General features: G+C 39.3%; 1 protein-coding gene across 2 annotated transcripts; it reads right to left on the bottom strand.

Moving 5' to 3' along the window:
* Positions 1–1,273: 1,273 nt before the first annotated feature.
* Positions 1,274–14,509, bottom strand: HAUS1 (HAUS augmin like complex subunit 1). 2 transcript variants are annotated; one of them, XM_065932641.1, is made up of 9 exons: positions 14,421–14,509; positions 13,272–13,446; positions 9,397–9,469; positions 7,644–7,778; positions 6,155–6,278; positions 5,694–5,759; positions 4,868–4,939; positions 4,466–4,513; positions 1,274–2,949 (listed from the first exon to the last, which is right to left on the bottom strand). In XM_065932641.1, exons 1-9 carry the CDS (start codon positions 14,448–14,450, stop codon positions 2,899–2,901), a joined length of 774 nt encoding a protein of 257 aa, XP_065788713.1. In that variant the 5' UTR covers positions 14,451–14,509; the 3' UTR covers positions 1,274–2,898. The 2 variants fall into 2 exon arrangements, with proteins under 2 accessions (XP_065788713.1, XP_065788712.1); XM_065932640.1 differs by having other exon boundaries at positions 1,278–2,949; positions 9,334–9,469.
* Positions 14,510–15,829: the final 1,320 nt, after the last annotated feature.

The raw sequence follows: 15,829 nt of genomic DNA, 5'->3' as shown, positions 1-15,829 counted from the left end.
ACTCTTTCACTGGCTTCAGGTGATTTCCTCCTATGTGTGCAAATCAGTTTAGACAGATTCGAAGGAATACCTCTGCAGACCTGTAGAACTCTTTTTGATATTTTCTGACACTTTCCTTTGACTTTTCTCAATTCTCATCTCTCTCTCCTCAACTAGGCAAGATCACCAGGCTGTTTGGATTCTCCTTCTCTGAGCTATGAACTTGAAAACCCTGTCCATCACCAAGCTGAGTCTATCACAAGGCTCACCTTGTTTCTCTTATGAATTAATGTGCTAGGCTTCTTTGTTACTTAATGTCTGAAGACTATAGTTTCCTATTTTCATTTATTTTTCTATTTAAAGCCATCTAGTCAGTGTGATCACTCTTCTTCAACATGGCCAAAAGCAGAAATTTATGTTTTGATATGTAGAATTTTCATCATTGCCAGTTCTAAATATTTTCTAATTTGTAATTTTTGATTCACAGTTTTAGAATGTATTTCTTAAATTCTAAACATAACATTTCTCAGTTATTTTTATCTAATTACACTGTATTGAGAGAGCATGCTATGTATTGTTTCAGTCCTTTTGTAATGGTTGAGATTTCTTTTCCTGACCAGTATTTGGATGATTTTTGTAAATGTTCTGGATGCACTTGAAAAGAGCATGTACCTGTGGCAGTCTGTAACAGGATTCTTTATATATCCATTATCGTTTGTTAATTGTGCTGTTTAAATATCTTGTATCCTTGCTGACTGTTTTTCTGCCTGTTCTATCAATTACTAAGAGAAGATGTAATCTGTCTACTGTGATTGTGAATCTACCTATCCTTACTTTTAAGACATTTTGTTCAAGTACAGCAAATAACTGGAGGTGTTTTAAAAACCTATTCTTTCAATCTTTGTCTTTTATGTAAAACAATTTTCTTACTTACATGGAATATGGTTACTATTCTATAAAATTATGTAGGTTTTAGGTTTTTGATTTTCATATTGTACATGTTTTGCTTTTTTCTTTGAACATAAATTTCAGGTGTTAAGTGTTAGTCGCTTAGTCATATCTGACTCTTTGCAACCTCTGGACCGTATCCCCCCAGGCTCCTCTGTCCATGGGATTTTCCAGGCAAGAATACCGGAGTGGGTTATCATTGCCTCCCCCAGGGGATCTTCCCGACCCAGAGGTTGAATCCATGTCTCCTGTGTCTCCTGCACTGCAAGCAGATTCTTTACCTGAGCCATTGGGGAAGCCAAAAAATAAATTTCAAAGGTTACTTTTTTTTTTTTTCAAAGGTTACTTTTATCAACTAGCTGCTACAGCCAACAACCAGCCCCAAATTTAAAATAAGCTTCAAGCAACAATCATTTATTATTTCTTATGATTCTACAGGTTGCTTCTGTGAGCTTCCGGCCTGGGACAGCATGGTTGATCTATGCAGTCTGCTAGTAAGGCTGGACAGTATAAGACCTCATTCACATATCTGGCAGTTGGCAGCCTGTTTGGTCTTGGGGTGGGAGCAGAGCTCAACTGGAATTACCTTTCTCTGCTCATCCTCCAATAGTCCAGCTTTCTTCACATGGTAGTCTCGGTAAGAGATGGCAAGCTCCAACGAATGACAAGTTTTTAGTCTTTGGTTTTGTCCTATTTGCTATTTGTCTCATTGACCAAAAGAAATCATAGGGCCAAACCAGGTACAACAGGTGAAGATACAGACTCCACCTCTTTTTTTTTTTCCCCAGACTCCACCTCTTGATGAGGGAAGTAGCAAGGTTAGCATACACAGGGGAAGAGCAAAGGAGTAGGAGGGATTCTGGTGGTTATTTCCACAGTTGACCCATCAAGTCACCTTACCAAAAGCACTGCGGTTAAGAGACAAATGATAACCTTGGAAAATATTCACAATTCAAACTGTAAAAGATTAATTTAGCTAACACACCAGAAGCACCTATAAACTGTTAAGAGAAAGATGAAACAATCATACCTAAATGGCTAAAGGATATGGACAGTCTCCAAAAAAGGAAATACAAATGTCTTTTGCATTTTGTATTATATGTAGCCATATATTTGTGGGCAAGGAGAGGGCAATTTTTAAGGTCAATTAGGTAATCTTTAAAAAACTAATTGAGTCTTGATCCCATGGTACAAAATTTTTTAAAGTACAAAAAGGTGCAAAGTGAAAAATCTCTCTTTTCTTCTTTACACTACATTTATCATGGTTTGATTTTATTTACAAGAGATAGTCCCATATAGGAAGTTTTAGTATTTCAAAAATTTCAAACATTTCAATCATTTTATTTATGGCTCCTGGATTTCAGCCGCAAGTTTCTGACTCTGATTTAAAAATCAAAACATTAAAACTCCTTTATGATTTATTTTACTATATTTTAAAAAAAATTTTTAAATCTTTGATCCCTTGAAATTATCCTGATATAAGGGGTAAAGTATAGATTTAGCACCATGTGTTGAATTATCCATCTCTCTATTACTGATTTAAAAGGTCATCTTTTTCATAAACCAAATTCCTGCATATATTAACATTTGGAATTAGGCAGGTAAGCGGATCAGAAAAAACAATAGCAAATCCCAGGAGAGGGGGGGCGTGGGAGGAACATAACTGAAGCTGCAGAATCTTTCCCTTTCACTTAGCTGACCTTCTGAGTGACTACATGATGACGGTCGTGTGTTCACCTAAGAGAGCTACTGAAGGACATCAAGCCACTAACAACATAGAAAACCAATGTTTCTTCATATGAAAACTATGCATTTGCACATAAAAATTCAATACACAACCAGACACCACTATTCCATCAATAATGACATTATTTCATCTAAGAATACAGAAATTAAGTTATAAGGAATGTCACAAGGAAAAAATTCTTTAAAGTCCTATTCAATCTACTTTGTTAAGAAAGGTGGCTCTGGTCACAGTTCCATCATGTTTACTTTCTTTGTAAGTTCAGCTTCAATAGTATCCTAAAGGAAGAAAGAAACACCATAAATATTATAACTAAAGACATAAAAAAAAAAGTGCTCTAACTTCTAATGCTATTTAAAATGAAACAAAAAGGAAAACCCTAAAGCAGAAATTTTTAAAAATATCATTATAAATGAGATTTTTCCTTGCTTTTATATCTTTCCCACTTCCCATACTTCAAGTTTTCAGACTCCTAATAAACATCTAAGGAGAGGTGAATGACATGATAGATGAATAGATTTTCCTGACCTGTACTCCTTAAGCAACGTACTTTCGCGATGTCTCTCACATCGCTCTTTTCCAGTCTCACCGCCACTGTTCTCATTACTTCTCATCTGGCCTAAACAGGCCAACTTGTTTCTGCAATTTTCTTTCTCTATCCTCCAATCCACCCTAAACACTGATTCCAGAAAAATCTTCCCAAATGACTGGCCTGATTAAAAAGCATAACCTTGATCACGTTTCTCTCTAGCTTAAAAAGCATGGCAACCCAGAGCAACTTTCAGTGGTCCCTCCAGCAGCAGTCCCCAACCTTTTTGGCACTAGGGGCCAGTGGAAGACATTTTTTCTGTGGACTGGAGGTGGGGGGATGGTTTCGGGATGATCCAAGTGCATCACATTTATTGTGTACTTTATTTTTATTTTGTGGCAATCTCAGGATGTTCTCCCTTGACTTTAGGGTTGGCGTTCAGACTCCTATGAGAATCAGATGCTGACGTGATGGGGGCAGAGCTCAGGAGGTAATCTGAGCAGCTGTAAATATACGTGAAGCTTCTCTTGCTCACTCACTTGCTTACCTCCTGCTGTGAGGCCGGGTTCCTAACAGGTCGTGGACCAGTCCTGGGGACCCCTGCCCTACAGGCTCCAAGTTCAACCTTCTTTATACTGAAGGCCCTTCACCTCCTAGACCAATTGACCTACTTCAGTCCTATCTTCCACTGCATACCCCTAAGCAGGTAGATTGCTTTACTTGCAAAAGCTTGGAAAAGCCCTCCATTTTTCAGCTCTTATGTTTTCGTTAATTCCTGACTTCCCTGGTGGCTCAGATGGTAAAGTGTCTGCCTACAATGCGGGAGACCTGGGTTTAATCCCTGGGTCGGGAAGATCTCCTGGAGAAGGAAATGGCAACCCACTCTAGTATTCTTGCCTGGAAAATTCCATGGACAGAGGAGCCTGGTAGGCTACAGTCCATGGGGTCGCAAAGAGTCGGACATGACTGAGTGACTTCACTTTCACTTTGTCTAGAATATTCTATGCCTCTCAACTCTCCTTTTCTATCCAGGAAAATCTACACAAAAATTTAAAAAACCACTATGTATTTTTTATGGGGGAAAAAAAATACATATATGCCCCCCAAAAAGTATTAAAAGATGCATGGTAATGATATACCTCAAGTTTGGAACTGTGGTTTACCTTTACCTCTGAGTAGAAAGGAAAGGACAGAGGAGGAAGGGAGTTTTAGCTTTATCAGCATTTATCTTTAAAAGTCTCAAGGAAAAAAATGGAACTACTTACTAATTCTCGCTTTGCTTCTTCAATTTTTACCTGAGCAAGAGATGGATTCTTTTAAAGAAAAATAAAATAAGGAAAGGTTATGTTGTCTCGGCTAGGAAACAAGGGGGAAAAAAAATACAACAATCCTTTTCAAAAGGCAAAAAAACTTATAGAAAGTATATCCAAAGTACATACAATACTGAAATTCAATGATGACTTTTAACACAGACCCTTATACAACCTAAAACCCCAGAATTGCATTCTACAAGAATTTGGAGCTTATCTTTTACTGAAAGAGAAAAAAGAGGAGGACCTGGGTCCTTAGACATGGACCCAGTATTTTCATGATCATTTAGTGCCCTTGGAGAAAGCTGGAGGAGATAAACCTTTTTTTTTTAATTTATAAAAAAAAATAATAATTACCGGCATTAAATCTAAATAGGACTCTAATTTTTTCTTCAAAGGTATAGTCTGTCGTTTTAGTTCTTCCAGTTTCTGAGGGTGAAAAAAAAACACACAGAATAATAAAGATATTCACAATGCAATTAAACACTGCACATTTCTGAAATAAAACATGACAAAACATTAACACTAGGATATTTTAAATAATGTAATAAATAAAGAGTTTCAAAGATAAATGGATAACAAATGGACATAATCCTTAGAAAATGTTAAAACAGCAAAGTAATACTCCCATTTATTAAGACAAATATGCTGTCTGGGAATACAAAATAATGTGATTAAGAGGCATCAGAACATCAGGAAACAAGAATCTCAAACACATACTTATGAACTGTCAATTTTAGATTCCAAAAATCAAAGTACCAAAAAATCTTAAGAATAAAACCATAAAACAAATCCCCCCATTTCTCCCTCTTCCCACGAAAATAAATAAAACTCTTATAGAACCTAAACCCCAGGAATGCATTCTATAGGAGCTGGGAGCCAGTACTTTGCTGAAAGGGAAGAAATATGAATACTTCAGTGGTTTAACACATAATAGTTCAATATATTTATACAATAGATAAATCAATAATCATTGACTCCATCAAATAAAGAAAACACCAAGCAAATGTAAACATATATATAGATAAACAAGTAATAAAGATATAAATACTGGTAAACATAAAATACAGAGGTAAAGGAAAAGAAATCAGGTCAATAGTGAATAAAGCTGTATAAAAAGACATGAAAAGCACACGGCACACTGACATTTTAAAGGAAGTTAAGTTGGGTAAAGTAAGCGAACCTCTGAAAGTGCTACCAGTGACTGATGAGACAGAGAAGCATCCATTCCTCGGGCTGAAAGCTGCTCCTACAATGAAAAAAAAGGGAGTTCAGTTTAAAAAATTATTTTGCAAGTAACCATCATGAAATATTTTCAATATATAACACAGTAAAGAGAAGCTATGAAAAAAAAAGTCATAGATGAAGAACTATACTTGCTTGTAAGCACTTTAATGTTGCATGTGAGTCATTTCAGACAGTCCGAGATGGGAGACAATATGGGTGCAGGGCTTAAAAGCCTGAGTTTTGGGACCTGCATATGAACTGGGATCTGCTGCTAGATGGCTTTGTGACCTTGAGCAAGATACTATCTTCACAGTACCCTTGTCGTGAAAGGAGAATAATAGTCCTGCCTAGTTGTGAGGATGAAAGTTGAAAAGACGTTCTGAAGAGAGCTGAATATATTGAGTCTTTCATACAAACCTCCGCAGTTCTAATTCCAGATCTGAACTCCTCCGACTTGGCTTTCAGGAAGTCCATGTTCTGAAGACGACTGTCCACTCTGGCCCTTTCTGTACACAGATGTAACTCTGCCTTCTTGAGATCCCTTGAAAAAGTAAAGTTGAGAACATTTTCTTCTCAGTGAAATTATAAAAAGCAAACTACTACTTCTTTGATTCAACTCTGGGTTAGTCAAGAGTAGATAACATACTACCACGCATTTCTTCCAGGTCATCTTTCTCTCCATGTTGCCATTTGGGATTTTTCTCAAGGAATACTGAATAATTTTAAGATTAATCTATGCCGATTATTCTTGGAGAAAGTAGATCTGCTGCTCAAAAAGTGACTTAATGGATCCTAAAGCTTATTTGACTTATGGAGGTCACAAAGGACTCTCTTCTAAATGTGACATGACAAGATGCTTTGCATATACAGGGTCAATATGTATTGGATAATTTTACACAACATCATATTACTTGTGCATATACATACTCCTTTTTCACAGCATCTAACCTCTGGGGCCACAAGGACCTAAAGAAGGGCCAGAACATCAAGAGGGATACCAGAATTTCAGTAAGAAAGGGCAACAAAATAGAACATGACTTCCCTGGTGGTTCAGACGGTAAAGCGTCTGCCTACAATGCGGGAAACCCGGTTCAATCCCTGGGTTGGGAAGATCTCCTGGAGAAGGAAATGGCAACCCACTCCAGTATTCTTGCCTAGAAAATTCCATGGACGGAAGAGCCTGGTAGGTTACAGTCCATGGGGTTGCAAAGAATCGGACACGATTGAGCGACTTCACTTCACTTAAGTTGTACCATAGTTTATGACACGGTGGCGGAAGGAGAGAGTGGGACGAATTGAGAGAACAGCGTGGAAACATACACCTCACCATTGGAAAAAAGACAGTAAGTGAGAACTGGCTGTGTGACACAGGGAGCTCAACCCCGTGTTCTGTGACGACCTAGAGGGATGGGATGAGATGGGAGATGGGACCCGGGGCTCGGGAGGGAGGGGACATGTGTACACCTGTGGCTGATTCGTGGTGATGTGTGGCAGAGGCCAACACGATATTATAGAACAACTGTCCTTCAACAATTGTATTTTGTTCTGTATTTCTCAATATTGTATAATTACAATCTTCAATAATTATTAGTTACTCAAGAACAGTTAGGAGTATTGTTCAATTGTCATCACCAATAGAATGATACTCAGATGTATTCTTTCTGTAAAACTTTATAAGTAATAAAAAAATTAAAAAAATAGTGAAAAAAGAAACTACTATACAAAAGATAAAAGTACCCAACCACTCCTAACTTCATCCAAGTCATTTTCTACTTAAAATAATGTTTTATCTTACCATTTCTTAATGTGTTGTTTTAAATTATATCTATTGTTAAAACTAAATCTTACAATGTCCTGCTATTGCCTTTATAATAAAAATTGTCACAACTTCAAACTAATTACTTACTCACGCAGACATTTTTCTAATACTAAAGTTGCAGTTAGATTTTTCTCAAGTTTTGCCAATTCAAGCTTGATTTCTTCATTTTTGGATTTGGTGTGAAAAAGATCAGAGGTCAAATCATTCACTGCAGGGATAAAACTAAAAGAAGAATTTGGTCATGTAAACGGACATTAAGGACAATTAGAATCATTACAATTATTCCTCACTTCTAAAAATGATTTTACTTCTATGTGAATTCTTCCTTAATCATGCTCTTACCTCGAAACTATTTTACACGCTGTTCTCATTGGAATACCCTTTCTCAGCTGGCAAATTTCCTTAAAAACTATATTTACTCCCATTCTGGAATTCACTAACCCTTTCTCTGTGCTTTCTACCTACAACTTGTACATTCCTATAATGTTGCAGCTGTCATACTATAACTTTACAAGTCCATCTCCTTCAATTTACCATGAGCAGACACTATCCTTGCCGGCATTCATTATTCATTTCTGCTTCCCCAGTGCCTACATAGATAGCTATACATAAATATATATATAGGGAGGGAGGGAGGGAGGGACAAGGAGAGGGGAACAGAGATATAGAGAGAGTTATACATATATTTAGTATTTGGTGTCTGCTAAATTGGCTTAATTCAAGTCAATTGACTGAATTAAGATTTCTGCTGCCATATAGCCTACATGATCTCCTAGCTAAAACTCTTCTGCTTAAATATATATATATATATATATATACACACACACACACACACATATTCCAAGCTCTTGCATTAGCAGTTAAACAGAACAGCTATACAGTTCTCTGATTATAATCTGTAATGGTAATCCCTAGCTAAGATGTATCCAACAGGGATAGTCCTAGGACTCGGAAGTCAGGTGGGGTTTGAAACCCAACTCTGTCATTTACTAGCTCAGAGAAATTATCTAACCAACCCCTCTGAGTCTCAGTTTCTTCTTAAGGTTGTTAGAAGAATAATATCTTTATAAAGGTAAAATGCCTGTCACAAGGAAACCTACTCTATCCAATAGGGTAGATTCATGTCTAAAAATCATTATGCTCAACAGTAGATGATTTAGCCTACTGCTTTTCCTACTGTTTAAGGGAATAATCAGTCCTGAATATTCATTGGAAGGACTGATGCTGAAGATGAAGCTACAACACTTTGACCACCTGATGTGAAGAACTGAATCATTGGAAAAGACCCTCAAACTGGGAAAGATTGAAGGTGGGAGGAGAAGGGGACGACAGAGGATGAGGTGGTTGGATAGCATCACCAATTCGATGGACATGAGTTTGAGCAAGCTCTGGGAGTTGGTAATGGAAAGGGAAGCCTGGAGTGCTGCAGTTCATGGAGTCGCAGAGTCAGACATGACTGAGCGACTAAACTGACTGAAGGGAATAACGTGATACCTAATCCCTTTTCAAATATACATGAGAACCAACCTTCACAAACCTGATCCTGAAAGAAGAATACATTATAAATTTAACCAAGTTTATCTGAAATAATCAAACATACTCACTAGCAATGATAAGGAGTTGACTAAATTTAGTGTTTCTGCATATATTTCCTATATAATTATAAAATTATTTCCTATAATTTCCTATATAGCATTACCCTGAGATACAAAAGCTTCTTAGGTCAACACCTGATAGCATATATGACTGCAGAAATTAAAACAATCACAAGAATTACCTAGCTAGAGAGGTATCCTTTGTTTCAAGGGTCACTGCACTGTCAACCAAAGCATTCAGATACCTGGAACCAGTGCTGGAGAGACTGGCAGGGGAAAAATTCACACTCTCCATGAGAAGGTCTTGAAGATGCTTGGCTGAAAAGAAATAAGAGTTCTATGGTGACTAAGATCTTTGTTTTATTTTCATTTTTCAACAGCTTTATTGCAATCATCCACCTAAAGCAAATATTTCAATGGCTTTTATTATGTTCAGAGTTGTGTACCCATCCTTGTAGGTGTGAAGTCCAATGAGGTTTTGATTTGCATTTCCCTGATGGCTACTGATGCTGTGCTTACTGGCAGTCCCTCATCATATATATGATTTGCAAATATTTTCTCTCATTCTGTGTGTTGTCTTCTCATTTACTTGATGATGAGAAGAAAAAAAATTTGAGATCAAAAGTTTTTAATTTTGATGATTTTCAATTTACCTACTTTTTCCTTTTGCTGCTTCTGTTTTTGGTATCATAGCTAAGAAACCATAGCCAAATCCAAAGCATGAAGATGTACATCTATGCTGTCTTCTGAGTTTTAGATTTAACTCTTACTTTTAGATTTTTCATTCATTTTGAGTTAATTCTTGTTTTTTTTTTAAACCCATATATATGTGTGTGTGTGTGTGTATTTATTCATTTATTTGGCTGTATCCGGTCTCAGTGGCAGCACTCAGGATCTTCATTGCTCCAGAGCATGTGGACTTCAATAGTTGTAGCACACAGGTTCTCTAGTTGTGGCGCTCGGGCTTAGCTGCCTGGTAGCATGTAGGATCTTAGTTCCCTGATCAGGGATTGAACCTGTGTCCCCTGCATTGCAAGGCAGATTCTTAACTACTGGACCACAGAGAAGTCCCTTGTTAATTCTTACATATATTATAAGGCAGGGTCCAACTTCATTCTTCTACATGTGGATATTCAGCCATCCCAGCCCTACTCAGCAGACACCAACTTATAGTTGTTGTTTAGTCGCTCAATCATGTCTGACTCTTTGCAACCCCATGGACTGCTGCATACCTGGCTTCCCTGTCCCAGAGCTTGCTTAAACTCATGTCCATGAACTGATAATGCCATCCAACCATCTCTGCCTCTGTCACCCCCTTCTCCTGCCCTCAATCTTTCCCAGCATCAGGGTCTTTTCCAATAAGTCAGCTCTTCACATCAGGGGACCAAAGTATTAGAATTTCAGCTTCAGCATCAGTCCTTCCAATGAATATTCAGGGTTAATTTCCTTTAGAATAGACTGGTATGATTTCTTTGCAGTCCAAGGGACTCTCAAGAGTCTCCTCCAGCACCACAGTTCGAAGCATCAATTCTTCGGCTCTCGGCTTTCCTTATGGTTCAACTCTCACATCCACACATGACTACAAGAAAAACCATAACTTTGACTATACAGACCTTTGTCAGAAAAGTGATGTCTCTGCTTTTTAATGCAGTGTCTAGGTGTGTCATAGCTTTTCTTCCAAGGAGCAAGTGTCTTTTAATTTCATGACTGCAGTCATAGTCTGCAGTGATTTTGGAGCACAAGAAAATAAGGTCTGTCACTGTTTGCACTTTCTCCCCATCTAATTGCCTTGAAGTGACGGATGCTATGCTCTTAGCTTTTTGAGTGTTGAGTTTTAAGCCAGTTTTTTCACTCTTTCACTTTCATCAAGAGGCTCTTTAGCACCTCTTCATTTTCTGCCATGAGAGGGGTGTTTTCTGCATATCTGAGGTTATTGATATTTCTCCCTGCAATCTTGACTGCACCTTGTCCTTCATCCAGCCCAGTATTTCACATGATGTACTCTGCGTACAAGTTAAATAAGCAGGGTGACAACATACAGTCTTGACGTACTCCTTTCCCAATTTTGGACCAGTCTGTTGTTCCATGTCTGGTTCATACTGTTGCTTCTTGACCTGCATACATGTTTCGAAGGAGGCAGGTAAGGTGGTCTGGTGTTCCCATCTCTTTAAGGGTTTTCCATAGTTCGTTGTGATCCACACAGTCAAAAGCTTTAGCATAATCAGTGAAGCAGAAGTAGATGTTTATTGGACACTTGAGTATGGAAAATTGTGTCAAAATTTTGTATATATTATAATGTGTTACCCTAAAAGGTTCTTTAGGACAGACATGAATAATTTTAACTTTTAAAATCCTTAGAATTTTTGTTGCATATTATTATAGACCAAAAAAAAAAAAAGCTTTTACAAAATAAAATTTTTCTGGACTCAAAGCCCCTTTCTTCATACTGTATTTTACTTTTTTTTTAAATTAATTAATTTAATTGGAGGCTAATTACTTTACAATATTGTAGTGGTTTATTGACATACACATGAATCAGCCATGGGTGTACATACTGTATTTTAATAACTACTAAAATAAGACTTTTCTGGCCCACCTGCCAATGCAGTGGACACGGATTCCATCCCTGGTCCAGGAAGATTACACATGTTGTGGGGCAACTAAGCTTCTGCATCACAACTACAGAGCCTGCACGCCCTAGAGCCCATGCTCCACAACAAGAGAAGCCGCCACAGTGAAAAGCCCGTGCACCACACCTAGAGAGTAGTCCCTGCTCACCGAGACTAGAGAACACCCACGCGCCTCAAGCAAGACCCAGGGCAGCCATAAATAAACAGATTAATTAAAAACCACAGGTAACTTATATCTTCTTGGAAGAAAAGCTATGACTAACCTAGACAGCATATTAAAAAGCAGAGACATTACTTTGCTGACAAAGGTCCATCTAGTCAAACCTATGGTTTTTCTAGTAGTCATGTATGGATGTGAGAGGTGGACTAAAACAAAAGCTGAGCGCTGAAGAATTGATGCTTTTGAACTGTGGTGTTGGAGAAGACTCTTGAGAGTCCCTTGGACTGCAAGGAGATCAAACCAGTCTATCCTAAAGGAAATCAGTCCTGAATGTTCACTGGAAGGACTGATGCTGGAGCTGAAACTCCAATACTTTGACCACCTGATACGAAGAACTGACTCATTTGAAAAGACCCTGATGCTGGGAAAGAATGAAGGCGGGAGGAGAAGGGGATGACAGAGGATGAGATGGTTGGATGGCATCACCAACTTGATAGACATGAGTTAGAGCAAGCTCTGGGAGTTGGTGATGGACAGGGAAGCCTGGTGTACTGCAGTCCATGGGGTCGCAAAGGTTGGACACAACTGAGTGACTGAACTGAACTGAACTGATCTTATATGTCAGGCTAATAAGTTTAGACTTATATTTTAGGGGTTAGTGTTTTACCATCAGAGTACCAATAAAATATACTATAATGACACTTACAATGTATTGTTATTGTTCTTTAGTCACTTAGTTGTGTCCAACTCTTTGTAATCCCATGGACTGTAGCCTGCCCGTCTCCTCTGTCTATGAGATATCCTAGGCAAGAAGACTGGAGTGGGTTGCCATTTCCTCCTCCAGGGGATCTTTCTGACCCAGGGATCTAACCTGTGTCTCCTGCATTGGCAGGCAGATTCTTTACTGCTGAGCTACCAGTCAAGCCCTGTAATATATTAGGTTGCTATAACAACACAATGTAAGACAAATCTGGGTAAAATAAAGACACAATGCTAAAAAGCTGTCTACACTAAATCAACCTTGTATACTCTACTGCTAGGGCTTTCCAGGTGGCACTAGTAATAAAGAACTCCTGCTAATGCAGGAGACATAATGAGATGTGGGTTTGATCCCTGGGTTGGGAAGATCTCCTGGAGAAGGGCACGGCAACCCCCTCCAGTATTCTTACCTGGAGAATCCCATGGACAGAGGAGCCTGGTTGGCTACAGTCCATGGGTCACAAAGAGTTGGACATGACTGCAGGGACTTAGCAGGCACGCATACTTTACTGTTTTAAAATCTGGTTACCTCTAGTTAGTATCTCATTCAAAATTCTGTAATTGATCTCACCTTCTGATTCATATTCCTTTGCTTTCTGTTTCAAGTCCTCTGTTACCAGGTAGACATCCCTGTCTCGGACCCTGTTGCGTTCTGAAAGGTGATATAAGACCTCTGTTGTCCGAGCATTCACCTCATATTGTGGAATGGGATGATCTCCAAATATTTTTTTCAGCCATGCAGCGACCTAACCATTACAAGGGACACGAATTTAATAATCCTTGTTTATTTCAATGGCATGAAGCAAATAAGACCAAGTAATGATCAATAGCAAACGAAATGCTTTCTGTGAATATTCTGGGATCCTACTTCACATCCTAATTTGTCTTTAGGGAGAGAGCTATCAGATGTCAGGAGATTAAAAAGTGAGCAGGCACAGCACAATCAACAAAATTACCAGAAAACAATCTGTTCTTCCCCAAAGCTAAGAAAGCAGTATTAGGCAAGTATTTTGCATTATATTCCTATGCCTCAATCTGCAAGTGCTAACCATTATTATGGGTGCAAAGTTTGAAAAAAGAGTTGTCTCCAACACATCACAAGTCCCTCAGAGCCCGAAAGCTCCTAGAGTTGGGATGCGAGATGCAGAAAACAGGTGTGTGTGTTAAATCGCTTCACTCCTGTCCGCCTCTGCGACCCCAAGGACTGTAGCCCTTCAGGCGCCTCTGTCCATGGGATTCTCCAGGCAAGAAAACTGGGGTGGGTTGCCATGCCCTCCTCCAGGCGATCTTCCCGGCCCAGGGATCGAAATCGTGTCTCTTACCTGCATTGGCAAGCAGGTTCTTTACCACTTGGTTAAGAGTGAGAAATCTAGTAAAAAGCAGCGGTGAACAGCGAGGCCTGGCTGGAAGCTGAGTTTGGGATCAGAAGTCCCCCTCCCGTCTCCAGGGAGAGGTTTCACACGACAGGGCTCCTCAACCCCTCTCCAAGCCTGAGTCCCAGCAGGGAAGGCCGGGAAAAGAAGGGAAACTCCCTTTTCAGCGTTGGGGTGGGGTTGGTGGGGAGAGGGGGCTGCTCACAGATGGTGAATCAAGCCGGACTAAAGATGGATCAGCAGAGGAACACAGTAAAAGTGGCTCGCCCAGGACATCCGCCGGCTGGGCGGGTGTGTCAAAGACGCGGTTTCCCGGAGGCCGCAAAGCCCAGCTCCCGCCCCATCACCTGCGCCTCTTTTTCCTCTAGAGCTTCCATCGCCGCCACTCCCGCCACTTCTCCAGCAGCTCCTCGCGGAAGAAGCGCCCCGCTTGCTTTGACGGCCCCGCCCACACACCGTTGGGCCCACCCACTTCGGGTTCCGGGATTTCTGGGAGTTGTAGTTTTTACTAGGACTCCAGGGCGCGGAGGTCTTGGACGAGGATGGTCCAAGGCTTCAGCCCTGCAAGCCCTTGTTCCCTTGAGGCTTTCTCCGCTCTCCATGGTTATCACCTCCAGGAGAAGTAAAGCCGCATGGAACCAGGCTGTGTTTTCTTTCTTTTATATTTTTATTTCTCACTTGAATCACTCATCTTAAAAAAAAAGAAAAAACAACCTGGAACTTGTTTTTTGATAGCAGATGTTTATTTCTTCCTCACTTAAAATTTTAATTTTACCTTGGCAATATGACCTGGGGCAGTCTCACCCTTTTTATCCCTTAGTTTCCACTACTAAAGAGCTAAATGTGAAAAAAAAAAAAAAAAAAAAGAGCTAAATGTGTTGGAAACTGTTTTAAAAAGATTTACAGTATACAACTCCTGCACTGTCACTGCCACTCAGCCATTCTTTCATTCATTTCTTTGCCTTTCCTAAAGTTCTCTCCTCCTTCCATCACTCTGTAGTTAACACCTTGAGAGGTTCTTTATATTTCTATGGTAATGTATAGTTTTCTGTGTTTTCCTATTTTTGTTTCATTCTCACAGGAACCCTGCAAAGTAGATGGGCACACATTATTTTACCTATTTTCACATTAAAACCACACACATGGAATATATGACTTGACCAAGATTGGGTTGTAGACCTGGACTCTGACCATGGTGTTCTGACTCCAGTTGGGTGTTTCAGGCTCCTCAGGTTATACCATGCTGCTGTGCACCACCTCCTGCAGTATACTATTACATTAGGAGAAATAGGTCATGTACTCAACTTTCTGTGGTGGTGATGTTGTTCAGTCGCTAAGTTGTGTCTGACTCTGCGACCCCATGGACTGCAGCACCCCAGGCTACCCGGTCCTTCACTCTCTCCTGGAGTTTGCTCAAACTTGTGTCCATTGAGTCAGTGATGCTATCAAACCATCTTAACCCTCTGCTGCCCCCTTCTTTTGCTTTCAATCTTTCTGTGACATGTTTCAATATCAAATTGTGGATCACTTAGCACTAAATATCTTTCTCTTAAGTAATATGCATATTTTAAATGATTAAACTTTTCAATGAAATTTTAGTAAGTAGCCTATATCATATTGTGTGGCTTTCTTATTCTTTTTTGCTTCAGTCATATATGTATCTGCTCATTTACTAAATTCCAGATAAGGGTATGGAAGTTATCTTTATGCCCTTTGTCCACTTTCGTCACTACAAATTTTACAAAATATTCTTGAA

This window comes from Muntiacus reevesi, chromosome 4, assembly GCF_963930625.1.
Source record: "Muntiacus reevesi chromosome 4, mMunRee1.1, whole genome shotgun sequence".
NCBI lineage: Eukaryota > Metazoa > Chordata > Mammalia > Artiodactyla > Cervidae > Muntiacus > Muntiacus reevesi.
Note: the sequence above shows the minus strand (reverse complement) of the source record. Positions and strands in the feature narration are given on the sequence as shown.

Excerpts from the sequence above, each read along its gene's own strand:
- HAUS1 (XM_065932640.1), bottom strand. The coding sequence starts at position 14,450 with ATGGAAGCTCTAGAGGAAAAAGAGGCGCAG. Across the intron at positions 7,779-9,333 it reads AAGGATACCTCTCTAGCTAG|TTTTATCCCTGCAGTGAATG; the intron begins GTAATTCTTGTG and ends TTCTTCTTTTAG. Across the intron at positions 4,514-4,867 it reads CCTATTTAGATTTAATGCCG|AATCCATCTCTTGCTCAGGT; the intron begins GTAATTATTATT and ends TTTCTTTAAAAG.